Here is a 15,050-nt window from a genome sequence, read left to right on the forward strand (position 1 = left end):
AGACGTCTGACGCAACCCTGTGAAACTCTCGCCAAATTTATGACAATTTATGTTGGATTATTCAACTTAATATTTCTATAAATTACAAATTTACAACGATCTTGGATATGGGTCGTATCCAAAAATAGGATGTCCACTTGTTAACGAAAAGGTTTATCATCTTTATGACCATTGTATTAGATCTTGAGTCATGATTTACGAGAATATACTATCCATCTAGACAATAGGAGAAAATTATCCGCGCTATCTTCGATACTATTCGATCTCGATGGTTTTTCTAGATCGCATCTTCCCTTAATACCATTCCCAATATCCCCTCACACGTGTCCGAATATTTACACGTACTACGTACTTACTAACGTCAGGAAATGACGTTAGGAGTTGAGGAAAGAGCGACCCTCGCCTCGAATCGTCGTCCTTGTCAAAGTTATGGCGTCCAATTCAGCGACATAAGGGTCGTTCCAGCGATGCTGGTTCCCTTATACTCCTTCTTTCATCTTTCTTCCACATTTTATGTGCATTGCTTTCCTTTTACAACATTCACTAGCAAAAGTGTCAACGATAATATTGAATTGAGAAAATGTTTCTTCGTATTATTCTTGATAAATGAATTAAAAAAGAAAGAGAAAAAATACCTAACAAACCAGATCTCTCATACAATCCTTCAAGCAACTACGCTACAACTGCTAGTCTTATCAAAGGAGTAAGAAAAAAAAAAAGTATCGAAGCTTAGGAGTCGAGAGATCAAGACTAAAGAAAGAAAGGAACGCCTTTGAATTTTTTTCTCTCAGCTAGCTAGCGCGATTCTCTCATTAGAGAGGATCAGAGTTGGATTACCAGCCGTTTTCAAAACATTCTACTCCTCTACCTATCCTAGCTCCTCCTGCTTCACTTTCCTAACTCGTTGGAACTGGCAGCGCGAATTTTCAGGCTGGCTTACACACGGCCATCTGTCTTGTGCGATAGGATTACGGGATTAAGGATTTTCACCGTCGAGCCGTTAATAATAATCGTCGTTTGCCACCTCGACGTTGACGTTGGTAGGAATGGTGAGAAACATAGAGGGAGTAAGAGTAGAGCAGAAAGATGGAATGAATGAATGAATGAAGGATGGATGGAAGGAAGGAAGGAAGGAAGCAAGGAAGGAAGGAAGGAAGGAAGGAAGGAACGAACGAACGAAAGCAAGGAAGAAAACATCTTTGATGGTGAGCGTTGTCGTATCGACGTTAATTATCCCCCTTTCAGTTTCATTTCCTCTCCCTTACTCCTCTCGTCTTTATTTAAGTCGAGCCAATGAACGTATTCGCGTTACGAGAGAAGCTTATCCGTCCTCGTCCCATAAATTCCAAGCTCGAAGGACACAAATGCGGTGTCCGATCGACGTAACCGAGGGTCGTACGAAGAATAATAGTTTAACACGAATAGTGATCGCAACTATTTGCGTGAACGGAACGAAGGTGTCTGCTGTAGTTGCCTGCAGCAAGAACAGCGGTAACATACCAGCCTGCTTGCTTGAGTATTGCGCAATATGAATTACGTCAACCACCGTTTCTCGCTTTGCTCCAGACACTGATCGTCTTTTAACCGCAAACCTTACGAAGGAAACGTCATGTATAGTGATATCGATCTTTACAAAGAATAATTGAATGGTCTTAATAGGAATAACGGAATACTTCTTGGAAAGCATGGATGAGAAAATGTCTTTTTAAACTGAAAATTTATTCACACATTAAATGTCATTTAAATTAGTATGAAATATTCAACTTTTCAAAGAGGTCGCAATATCTCATTGCTGACAACGAAATATGAATATATGAAAAATAAGTATCGGCAATTATAAATGAGTCGAGGTATAATATTCAGTAAGCTTAACGGTAGTCCATTAAAATTTCTAAACTCGATGAAACTGGCATACATTTCGAATTATCTTACGTAGAAACGTAACATATGGCATACCCGGCATAACTCCGAATGGAAGTAAGTAGTTTTCCCTGAGAAAACTTGAAATTACTTGAAATTATCGTTGGCCGCTTGAAATACTTTAAAGGTAGCCTATGAGTGATACGTTTGAATGTGTATGAGTGCCTCCAGGTGTTCCATTTGAAGTTGCATTAAAGCCGCGAGCCAGGTAGAAATCGAGGTTGATTGGGAGGCCCTTTGGATACGAATCTTCTGATTGGACCATCAAAACGACGAGTCAAGCGAGACATGGAAAATGACGCGCATTTATTTTGCATACATAATCGGAGAGAGCTAAGCGAACGAAGACGTCCAAGTTCCAGCGAGTCCTCGGATATTACACCGAGGAGACCTTAGCTCTCCGAAAGAGGGTTAACGATCGGGTCATTGTACTCTCTCTCTCTCTCTCTCTCTCTCTCTCAGCCTGTAAGCTGCCTTACGCAACTTTCAACGGTCAGATTCGGTGGACCAAACTACTTAAACCAAACTTGTGTTTCCTTTCTCATGCGGGTAACTATCCAAAAATTCATTATCCTAATATTGAAAATTGATGTTTATCTTTGTCATTTATACATGTTTTTAAAAATACTATTGTACTTGATGCGAGGAATCAAAAATATTCTTTTAGCACTGATCTTAAAACAAATCTATCGTATAAAAAAAAATGTACTTTTTGGATTTTATGAAAAGTCCCTGTAAAAGAAGAAAAGCTTTTCTCGAGTGTTGGGCTAGGATCCAAGAAGTAGTCACCATATTTATGGTCCCCGGCGTCTTAACCCAGTGAGCATCGAACGTATCCGGAAAACGAAGTCGAAGTTGAGAGGTTACGCGAGGTCAGGCTTCTTCCTTCGGCTTTTGCTACGTATTCTGAAGGAAACACCGAAGGAAACGCCGAGGGTAACGATTTTGGCACTGCTCTACGATAGCTTTTCGTAGCACGCCTTGGCGATAATGTTCCAAGAGAAACGTGATTCGTCGATGACGATAACTCTGCTTCTAACTCGACCCGCGTCGATAATGCGAGAAAATGAGAATGAAAGAGAGAGAGAGAGAAAGAGAGACAGTTTACTGGGATAGAAGTATTCTTTAGATGGAAAATGATAGAAAATGGTCGATTCGTCTCAAACGCATATTTCATTCTCGAAATCGACGAGCTTGGAAGAGGACGACTCTTTTGCTTTTTCGGAAGGAAGTTTTCATTCTAGAGTCCTTCCTTCAAAACACGCTTCGAATTTACAATCAAATATATATATATATTCTACTTTTATTTCTATATATACTCGTATATATGTGTCTCTATCTTTCTTATCAAAAGGAAACAAAGTTTCGAGATTCGAGCAGGAAGGAAATTTAGAAATAAGACATACTGTAATTTCGTATTTGCTATAGCAAATTTGAAGTTTATCCAAAGTTTCTAACTTCTGACCCGAATTTGAACAGAAACTTGTTGTCTATACTTTTTTACGTATCTCCATATCGAATAGATCGAGACGTGATAGAGATACTCAAGGTTCTTTTTTCTTTTTTACCGTTTCGTATAAGAAATTTTATTGCCAGTCTCATCTCGCAGAATAAGACGACGCACACGAGCTTATCGATTTTTCTGTCTCGCGTACATCCCACGTTTCGTACTTTTCTATCTGTTTCTCAAACGCAATTTCTTGTAAGAGGGTAACGAAAATGTTCCATAAAATAAAAACATGTGAGTATATCTGAGTAAACCTTATTTAACAAAATAATTATTATTTGCAAGTATTTTAGAGTAGAAATAAAAAGTGTACAAAATGTAAATATTATAAGTAGCATATTTGAAAAAGAGTTGTTGCAAAATCCGTCAGCGTTTGCAGTATTTCCGCAGCATTTCCGCACAATCGTCCGTGGTCAGCAAATAATATCAAAAGAACTGTGGCCAGTTCGCTCGTTCGCTCGCTCGCTCGCTCGCTCGCTCGCGTCGATGGTACGATAACTCGGTGATGACGGTGATGGCGGTGATGGCGGTGATGGCGGTGATGGCGGGGATTCCTCGAACGGAAACGAGGTGCAGGTCAGATAAGAACACGCTCGTTCCTCTAATTCCATACGCTATAAACGCAGCTTACGTATCTAATCTAACATTCTTCAGCGCTCCTGCAGAAACGCTAACGCGTACACGAAACGTGCTTTTAAAGAACGCGCAGAATCCATGAATCATGTACGTAGCACAAATACAGTTATTACCAAAAATATTTCAATAATAAAGGATGACTAATTTCGTAGCCTCAAGTTTCCGTTGTTTACGAACAAATTATTCGTCTTTTATCTCTTGTTTTGGAGACCACGAAAAACCAGAAAAATGAAATTTTTTGGAGTAATTGTATGTTTATATACATATAACACTTTAACTTCTGCTTCACTCCCACCACTATCAAAGTTTCTTGTATATCAATCAATGATAAGAAAGAAGCAACGTTTAACTCACTTACGATTATTCATTTGCAAATAATTCTTGGAGTGGCATCTGTTTTCTCTTGTTTGGACAATCGGATATGCGTCAAACAATCCACTCGGCGGCAAATCAAGCTTTATCGACTCCCCCGTTCATAGTTAATCCTTGATACTCGACAAATAGCCATTATGAAGCAGCTTTCCTATCAGACGACGTACTAAATTATTTTTAACGTGTAAGCTACTCTAACCCACCGCCAATGGCCCTATCGTTCGCGGAATAACTTTGTATTTACACGTACCATTGTTAAAACGTTTGCGCAAACAAATCGATACTCTCATTTTATTCATTTTATTATTCCTTTATTCTTTCGAGTATATCAAATGAACGAGTAACTGTTTTCATTAATATTGTAGAAACGACATTCGATAACTATGACCACTTTAAATGTCTTTCAAATAAAGTGTACTTTTTATAAGATAAAAAAAAATGTCTAAATTATTTCTTGATAATTTATCTACCAAATGACAAGTTACTTCATTTTAATAGTTATCATTTATCGTAGATATCGCATACCCATTTATCGTATTTTTGAATCATAACTCGGTTTGTTACATGATTTTCTATAGGTTTGCATAAGGACACCGTTATGATACTTGTGCGTGGTCGTTCAATAGTTCCATCGAGTTAAACTAAATCGGTTATGGTCTATTTTGAAAAACTCGGCAAATCCGTAAGCTTATGGATATGTTTATCGATCACTAGCTCGCTTCCTCTTAGCGAACTTTAATCTTTCAATTAGATCTTATTCGACTTTATAACGATACAATTTATTATCTTGATCTAGATAAGAAAATATAATTTTTGTACGAAACGTTACTTGCTTTTAAATTGTTTCTTATTTCTTTGATTTGAGGTTTATAGCTAGTCTTGTTATCAGTTTCATTTGTAAGGATATTAAAAATAAATAAACTAACAGATATACATATATGATATATATCCGTAAAGTGTATAAAAAGGCGTCGCGACGCTACCGAGCAGTGCTGCCTCTAGGACGTCGTGCCGTCGGTAGTGGCGAGAGTGGTTGTAGCCAGAGAGATACGAGCTAACCTTCGGAGTCGGTCGGTTGCGTTCGGGTTCGGTCGTTCGGCGCTTATTGCAAGGGAACGTCAGTCACTCTTCGGCGCTCGCGCGGAAGGGTTTGTACGGTGTTCTTAGTCGCGGGTTATACGTCGCGGTGTACCTTGCGAAGTAGTAGTGTGTGTTTCAGAGAGAACCCTAACAAAATACATATACATCTCTGATGAAGCGCGTTTCTTCTTCCGAAGCCGTCCCCGGCGTCCTCGGTTGCCGTCTCTTTTGATCTCGTGCGCGGTCGATCGAGCTCGGTTTTCGCGTCGAGGAAGGAAAGTGATATACATACATACGTACGGATATATTTCGCACACACGCACATACACGCACGCGCGCGGATACACACACACACACACACATAACAGTTCCATATGTATATGTATATATATATATATATATAATATTTACACTTTGTTAACGTATACGTGTTTATGTATCTTGTACAGGAGCAAATTATCAATGAACGTATATATGTAAATATATACGCGCGAACGCACGCGGAATTCGGAAAAGCCGGCTTTGAGAGACCGAGTGGAGGGGAGACGCGATCCGCGCGTGTCTCTCACAAGTGTATGACGTTTAACTGAAACGTCAAATATCAGCAAATTTAAAGGATAGAAAATAGAAAATCGTCGTGTCCCTTCGATTGCAGTGACCAGAGGATTGTTTATTCAATAAGGAAGATAGAAAAACAGTGAAGAAGCTTGAAGATCCTATTTGTGCCGGCATATTTTGACAGATCCATTGGTGTTTTATGGGAAGCTTTCCCATTCGCGTCTGTTCGTATTGTTTGATTCGTTGGTACATTTGAACTCGTAATCAATTAAAGCGAAAGAGTAAACTGGTCTCATTGACAGGAGCCCAGTTAGGCACAATTCTCGTCCCTCGTATGATGGATACTGGCGCGAGTGACTCGTGTACGCGACGCCACTCAAACCAGACAGAGCGTCGTCGTCGTCGTCGTCGCATAGTGAAATCTCACCTAACTACTATTTTATTCCTTTCTTTATCTATCTATCTAATTTTGTAATCAGTTTTCTTTAATTCCATCGATAGCCCATTATCTTTCATTTTCTTCGAGGAGTGCAACGCGATAAGTGTGCGAAATATCGATTGGAATTCTAATCAAATCAAGAAGAATTATAGAAGAGAATAACAAGTCAAACGGAGTGGATCATCAGTACAATACGGGTGTTGTTTCTTCTTCGATGGTACGCGCACGTGTGGTGCGTGCCGAAACGTGCCGTTCCTAATAAAACGTGTATTAGTAATTTGTTGATTGGTTCGTCTAGAAAAAGATAAATATATATTTATATATATATATATCTAAAAAATAAATATTTATACGTGCGCGAAATATATAAAAAGAAAGAAATATTCGTGCGAGGATATAAGTGTGATACCGAGAATCATGTTTTTTGGTTGTTGTGCATCATCGTTGTAATATTCATCGTTGTCGTCGTTGTCATCGTTTTAAGAAAAAGCCTCGTCGTTAATTGAAGCTATTATTATTATAGCTCTAGTCTAAAGGAAAATTATTATATTTTTTTCTTCATCTTTATCTATTCTTCTCTATCTATCTTCCTATCTATCTATCTATCTATCTATTTACCTATCCATCTATCTATCTATCCATCTATGTGATATCGAAAGTTGTGTGATTGACGTGTTTGAAAAAATTAGCAAAGCTTAACTTATTCAAGTAACAGTAAAAAAGGAGGGAAAAAAAGGAGGAAAATAAAGTCAACGACGACGTCACGTAACCATGGATATCCTGCCGAGCGGGAACATATTTAGAGAGTTGCAGCTCATACACGACACCGGATACTTTTCGGCTCAAGCGTCGCTCGAGGATCACTGGCAACAGGTAAGCCGAGATCTGACAGTTTTTGTACTTTTTTATACACTCCTCTACTTTAGTTGCATTATTATTTGTTTTCTTTTATTTTACATTAACCGCCAAGCAACACTTCCGAAATATAACGGTAGATATTTGTATTAATACCATAATACGTAATTGAGCAAAAATCATCATTTTATTTCGATAGTGTATTGAACGTGTATCCAATGTTTATGGGATTAAAAATACTGTTTAATTATTATGAATATGGAATAGGAAGAATGCATCTCGTTTCTCTCTCTCTCTCTCTCTCTCTCTCTCTCTCTCTTCAGTGTGTCTCTCCGAATCGATTCCCGATACGACGGGGGCTAGGACTATGACGGAACGACCTTGGCTCGAGTGTAATAGGTCGGTGAGTACGTTCAGTGACGCGCCGGGTCGGTACCATAGACGCCGCGCGTCCCGTTTGTTTACGAGTGTGCAATGACCTTACGCCGATCCAGGCCGACAAGAGCGAGTGCAAGAGCGAGTGCAAGAGCGACAAGCGCGCGCGCAAACTATGAGAGAGAGAGAGAGAGAGAGAGAGAGAGAGAGAGAAACCGAGACGTTCGCCCTCTATTCGTTACATCTCAGACGAGAATATTGTCTCTCTTTCTCTCTCTTTTTGATCTCCTTTCACTTTCATTTATCAGATCGTATCTAACTTTATTCTTTCTTCTTACGAAACCTTCTTACTTTATTATTATATACACACGACATATAATATTCCTATTTAAAATCATTTGATCGAAGATTTAAATCATTCTAGCCTTCGATTTTAAAGTGTGCTTTATTCTTTTACTGTTTTTTTTTTCTTTTTCTTTTATATCCATTTTTTCATATTTCTTCACATTTATTGTACCTGTATATTACAACGTCGATTATTTCTTTCGTTGAAGAAAGCGAACATTTTATTGATAAATACTTAAGTTTATCTCGATTACTGTAAAGGCCTTCATTTAAATTTACGTAGTTATTTGAAACTTTTGGCCAGTAGTGTAAATCCTTATGTGTCGCGTTTATCATATGCATGCATCTGAGATTCCAATGCAGTAGTGCAGTGATGATTTGCATAATAAATTTAGTCTTACCGTTCGATCGATGCAAGAATCTATTTTTAATTTTCAATACATTTATACCGTTATAAGAAAACGTTCATTAAAGTTTTTTTTTTTTCATTTCTTATCTAATCGTACGTAATCGATCAATATTTGTCTTTAGCTGCAAATATAAGTAAATAATTCTTCCTTCATTAAAGTAATTGCAAGTAACGTATTAAATACTGCATTTATATACAAATAAATACGTACAAATCTGAATCGAGATAATTTCTATTGCAATTAGTTTCAGTTGGTCTATGTATTTAGTTTCGATGTTACCAGGAATATATTTAGGTAATAATCAGTGATACGTTTTGCCTTTGCAAATGTATCTTTATACGTTTTGTTGGTTGGAAATGGATGGATAATTAGTTTTACAAGTAAACGTGCGCAGAAATACAGAACGGTTAATTATATGTGACGAATAATAATGGCTTTTGGACATTTTTTTCCCCTCGAGATTTATTTAAACTACGAGTGCTTAAACGTCGTAGTATAATACTTATCAGTCGTTCGTTCGTTCGTTCGTTCGTTCGTTCGTTCGTTCGTTCGTTTGTTCGTTTGTTCGTTATCTCATGCACAATTAGTCATTTTACGGGATATTTCCATGCAAACGGAAGTAACGCCAACGCACTCTCGTATTCTTCTTCTGCTCGTTAATACATTGATGGACAAAATGATTCGGAAGTGCATAGCAAAATTTGTTGTTTTCTATCTCTCACTTTTACTCGTTTCATTTTGGTCCTTTTCTGCAAAAAGAAAAAAATCGAATAGTCTCGTTGAACCCCTCGAGATTTGTCCGTGCCATCGCAGAACGAGCAAGCAACTTTTATTTACTGCATTGAAAAAAACAAATAAAAATACAAAGTTACAGAACTATCATCTCGAACAAAAGCAGTATGGGACCGACCCATTTTATTGGGTCAGAGAAATGCCTGTAAATGGAAAACAAATTTTGATATGAATAAAATATAGAAAAAAGAAAGAGAGGGGAAAGGACGATTGGCGGGAACAAGTCCCAAGAGTACAAATCAGTACGGAAAAGAAATTTGAAAAAGCTCGCGAAACGAGGAAACAACAAAATGCGCGTGATATCGAATCTATTTAGATATTTCTTTTGGACTCGAGCAAAATTCGAAATATTGTTATGCCACTGAAATGTTTCCTGTTAGTGGATGACACGTATATGTATGCGTGGGTGTGTGCAACTCTGGGGAAAACATTCAGAAACTAATGAAAGATCGCGACGTGCGTTTTGTACATTGAAATTTAATATTTATATGGCTGGTAGTATGATCCTACCTTCTCGAATATTTCATAGGACTTGATACTGTCCTGGATGTGTTATACTACCTACGAAATGTAGTGGTTGAAACACGATGGAAATGAAAGTTATTCAGCTTGCGTATATTCCCGAATGGAATTACCATTACCTTATCCATTCGATTTTCTCTTACCAAACGTTCCAAGTTAGATATTGTTATTTTAAATATCAAATACAATGTGTTATATTAGTTACCGATATTTCATATCACTCGTTTTATTTTCATTTTATTCATATTATCATATGAAAGGTGATTTATTCATTCCTGTGTGGTATATGTACATTTTATATAATTAACTAAGATTTAAAGTACAAGTATGTGTGTTTTTGTAAATGAACATATACTACTAATAATTTTATTAAATTTCACTTATTTCATTGAATAAAACTACTAGAACAATTTTATTGAAAATAAAAGAATATTATTGAAAACGAAATGACGTCTGGAGTGTTGGTGTTCCTATTATTAAAAAAGTACAAAAGATGGAATTACAATTTTAAAAGTATGTTTAATATTCACTTATGCAGTGTCGTTAAATTAAAGAGATAACGAATGTAAAATATAGTAAAATGTGTGCAACAGCTGTAATATTGAAATGAATTGTTAGGAAATGGTATGTGTTTAGGTATGTGTTTTTTTTTTGTCAAGTTTTATACTTACTCCGATTGAGGAAGTTAGTAGGATCGAAGGAACGATTTTCCAGGAGTTGGACGAGAAAGGCGCGCGTCGATGCATCAGACGATGCATCAGACGAGTGCGCATCGAGCGCGCATCGAGCGCGCATCGAGCGCGCATCGAGCGGAAGGAAGAGGCAATTTTGTCTTTGCGTTTTAAACGCTTTCCCTCTATCGAACTCATCCATTCTCTTTCTCGTCCTACTCCGCGTGTGCATTAGAATAAGAATATCCAAACGCACAAAGGCGTTTTTGGTGAATGAGCCTGACGTAACTCTTTTGTTTCGAACACGACTCGCTGCTACTCTTCTTCGCATTTCCTCTCTTTTTCTCTCTTTTTCTCTCTTTTTCTCTCTACTACCACCCACTCACCTTCTCATACTCTGTCCTGAGCCACAGTGCGCGCAATGGGACGAGAAACAATGGTTTGCCGGTACAATGGGCCGCAATGTGAGTGATGCGAAAGATGCCATTGTAGCCGCGGCTGCGGAACGTGGCATTGTTAACCTTCGATGGCACAACCTCCTTTTCTGACTGCATGATTCCTCTTCTTCAACAAGCAGCACTACGCACCAACAAGCATCATCGCAACAATCGTCGACGACGACGACGACAACGACGACTACCTAGCTAGCCCCTTTTTCCTCTTAGTAGTAGCCAAAACAAGTCTTTAAGTTATATCTTTCCAAGAGTTTTTCCCTCTACTATATTTCTACTGTATTCCTTCCTCCATCATTTGTTTTTTTTTTCTTCATGCGCGTGGCGTCGGCGTGAGACCATTTGGAAACGAGCACGCCGCGACGGTTATTTCTGAGTTTCTGCTAGCAGCGTGCTCACCATCGTGGAATTCACTTTTATGCTTCCCTCTCTCTTTCTGTCGTGTATTGCGCACAAGCCAGAACGATCCTTGCTTGCGGCTCTCTTTCAGTCTTTGAACTCACGTACATTCTGCGTTCCCTCGTTCATCATAGCTAGGTCACTTGTAAGATGGATCTATTAACCCTACCGCTATTACACTGCTGGACCAAGGGAGAAATATTATCCATTGGCTGCTTGCCATTGCTTCTTTTTTTTTTTCTAACTAGTAAATTTAATTGCTTTTCAAAAGAGAACGTTTAGAAAAGCATCAAGTAGGTTTCCTATCGAAATCATTGTGGGTAACACAGGGAATTATCTATGGTAACGGGGAACCGTCTTATCCTTCTCTATGTATGTATGTACACGTGTGGGTACTTATTTATGATAGAAAAAGGAAAAAGATATTAAGGTTGATCGTCGTCGTTGGGGAAAGCAGCTTAGAAAAGAAGGAAAAGATATTGCTTGATAATCGGTACAGGACCGGTCGTGTTACGGTAGCCTCCACGAGTTTCAACGTTCCGCTCCATTCGCGTCTTATCGAAGTTTTAAGTCTCTGCAGGGTTTAGTTTCTTCTCGTGGAAATAACACTGATTATTGCTTTAGAGTGAATCACGTAGTCAAGATAAATCTAATGCGTAACCAATCGATTCACTAACTTAGATATTCTAACAGATATTATATAGGTTGCAGTTTCAATTATTTCCATTGGTTATTTTGTAAATCTTTTCCATTCCCTCGCACAAATTCTATTTCTGCTTATCATAGTCTGTTTAGTTTGAAAAGGGTTGAACAACAGTGATATCAGTGAACGCTTTAAACGAAAGTATGAAAAGAAACAAACTCGATACTGAACAAACAGTAGCTCGACCTAGCGTTAATAGTTGACCGTTTGATCGTCAGGTAAAATCGACGGGGAGAGGACATTTGTGGAGATAGTCACGCTCGAATTAACAAGCTTTGGGTATTCTAGCGTTCGCAATGAGCGTGCGCCATGAACAACGTGGTTGGTCCGATATAAAACAGTAGTAGTTTGTTTGTCCGATGGTGCGAGCAAAATTATCGACGGTGAGCGAAGGGAAAAGGGGCAGGAAGGAAGGAAGGAAGGAAGAAAGGAAGGAAGGGAATTGCGGTGCTGGTAGGAAAAGGAAAAAGAGGAACAAAGGACCGATAAACACAAATTGGTTCTCTTTCCTCTTTTTCCTCTCCCATGCTTTCTCCATTTCTCTCATTCCAACTTTTCGTTGGATGCATTTGATAGATCTGACAAATTTTTTGGTCCTTTTGTCCAATCGAGAACTAGTATTACCAGAGAAAAAAATCAAATAAGCTCTTATCGCAATTACCAGTTTACTCCTTTCTCTCTCTCTCTCCTTGGTGCATAGATGTTAACGCCTAACGCATTTGAAATGCGAAAGAGAGGATGGAATAGTTCTCCTTTCGAGGTGTCTCGTGAAATTCGTTTAAACGTTCTTCATCGAGGTCTATAAAGTGCAATGAGGAGAGGTAATTAAATGAAGTGATCTAATATCAAAGTTCGTCCTTACTTGACAGAATATTAAGCCTTTGCATCTTTTGAAGGGTCACCGGTTTGCCTAGCTAGCTCTTGCTATCTTGCTAGATAGCTCTTTGATAAACATTGTTTCAATATGGGTTGCTTTTGACGCTACGTTTTACTTTCAGTTAAGTTCAGGAGAATGATTTCAAATATTACTGTGCTCTAAATTCTATCTCTGCGTTTGTGATTTCTAGACGAGAACCAATGTATGTACTTACACGCGAAATACGCGAGCTCAGAAATTGTAGATTTGCGGATAAGAAGGTAAGCGTTATCTTCATCTTTTTGATGCTACTCAAAATTTGTTAAAAAGCTCTTTCTGCTTTTGCTCGAATAAAAAGATCGCGAACCTTTAAAGCCTGTTATTCCAAGCTCCAAGGTAGATACAGGAAATGGAATGTTAGCGAACGAGACGTTCATATCTTTCATATAACAGTTAATAGCAATTAGTCTTTTCATATACGTTCGGTCACCATTCATGGGTCACTTCAAATATGCATGTGCATGTGTATGCATGTTAAATATGAAATTTTATCAATGAAATAAGCACAACTGTGTGTATATAGTACAAATATTAAAATATTTCTGTAGATTTTGGAGAATGATTAATGGAATGTGTTTCCTATTCGTTTTGTATGACAGAACGTTCGTTAACGTTTGCCCATTTTGTAGGTGGGAACTCTCTCTCTCTCTCTCTCTCTCTCTCTCTCTCTATTCTATCGAAGGCAGGGAGAATTGACTTTCTTTGCAAATAAAATCTCCATATCTGGCGAGGAATATATTTGCATGCTTTTTGGATATTTTTCGGGTACGCCAAGGTATTTCGGGTTGGTTGGTTCGCTCATTCGTTCGTTCGTTCGTTCGTTCGTTCGTTCGTTCGTTCGTTCGTTCGTTCGTTCGTTCGTTTGTACGTTGCTCTGTTTACAGGAAGCTTCATCGTCGCTTGTTCTTTGGATCGTTTGTGCGCAACGCCGTTTGCTCTCAATATCGAGATAAAATGGAGAAAAAAGGGATATTGCGGATCCTTGTCCTGGATAAAAAGGAAATGCACTTTTTACGTAGCAGCATCGAACACCATTAGAACAACGCCGCTACCTGGTTAGCCGATGAGCGTAAATTACTTGCCGAGATTTACGAAAGTTTATTCATTAGCGCATTTAATGCCGCACGTATGTGTACATGTGAGTTCTACGTATAATACTTATGTACATCAGTCTCCTCATAGTTCTCAGCGTTTGACTAACTCGCAAATCCATTAATCGATCGTTATTAACATTCCTGACTTTACGGTATAAATTTAAGTCAAGTTATTTTCAATTAGGGATACGATAAAGGTTTTTCATTTTTTTTTTTTATTTCTAATATCACAAGCCATCGAATAAAATATATGTTATTAACATTTTCATTGTACATACGTAATATTTTTGTACTTGTTGCATTGTGCAAGAAAGGTATTTATTTCACTATAAGTATTTGTTATCTATACAATATAATGACGTCTAATTATATATAAACTAGTACCTCTAATTTTTTCCACGAAGAGGATACATGCGACAAAAATGTAAATAAAGCAACGGTTAAGTACCGAAACTTGATAAAAATGTTATTTAATAAAACTCACTTTACCAAACGATATTTTTTCTGCAAGAATTCTTCGAGAAAACTATTATATCTTTGATTATTTTTATTTCTCTTTTTTTAATATGAATCATGCTATTCGTTATAGTTCATTGAAACCGATAAAATAATCATTTAATTTAGCGAACCGATCGCGAGTGTCAGTCAAAGATAGATCGTTTTTAAATTCAAGGTTTTCTCGTTGATAGATAAACTCGTTAATTCAATTGGTAAAACAAGGAGGACCTTAATTAGAATCGGCACGTTTATGACTAATGAGATGTGTGTTCGTGCTCGCCTTTTAAATTTATTCGATAATTGTATACGTACGTTTATATGTATATATGTGCATTTATATTGTTTATATACATACGTATCATAAAACACTGAGTGTATTTCGATTAATTTTATATAATATCAAGAGAATATTCATTTAATACAGTAGACTCTAATAGAATATATTTAATAAACAAGTATACGATTTTAATGATATTGTTATGGCGATTAAATGAACTATTGCTTTA

General features: G+C 37.6%; 1 protein-coding gene and 1 long non-coding RNA gene across 2 annotated transcripts in view; one reads left to right on the plus strand and one right to left on the minus strand.

Annotated features, from left to right (window-relative positions):
* Nucleotides 1-5,523: 5,523 nt before the first annotated feature.
* LOC107069354 (Krueppel-like factor 7) overlaps nt 5,524-15,050 on the plus strand; it is a 228,228-nt gene continuing 218,701 nt past the window's right edge. The window contains exon 1 of the mRNA XM_015326605.2: nt 5,524-7,385. Coding sequence (XP_015182091.1) covers nt 7,284-7,385 — 102 coding nt within the window. The 5' untranslated portion in view covers nt 5,524-7,283. The remainder of the gene's footprint in view (nt 7,386-15,050) is intronic.
* On the minus strand, nt 8,169-10,841 carry LOC107069355 (uncharacterized). Its single transcript, XR_001476096.2, has 2 exons — nt 10,483-10,841; nt 8,169-9,246 (listed from the first exon to the last, which is right to left on the minus strand). It is a non-coding gene; the product is annotated as an uncharacterized LOC107069355 (long non-coding RNA).

This window comes from Polistes dominula, unplaced genomic scaffold (genome assembly GCF_049000335.1).
Source record: "Polistes dominula isolate Pdom_NZ unplaced genomic scaffold, Pdom_raw_medaka contig_49, whole genome shotgun sequence".
NCBI lineage: Eukaryota > Metazoa > Arthropoda > Insecta > Hymenoptera > Vespidae > Polistes > Polistes dominula.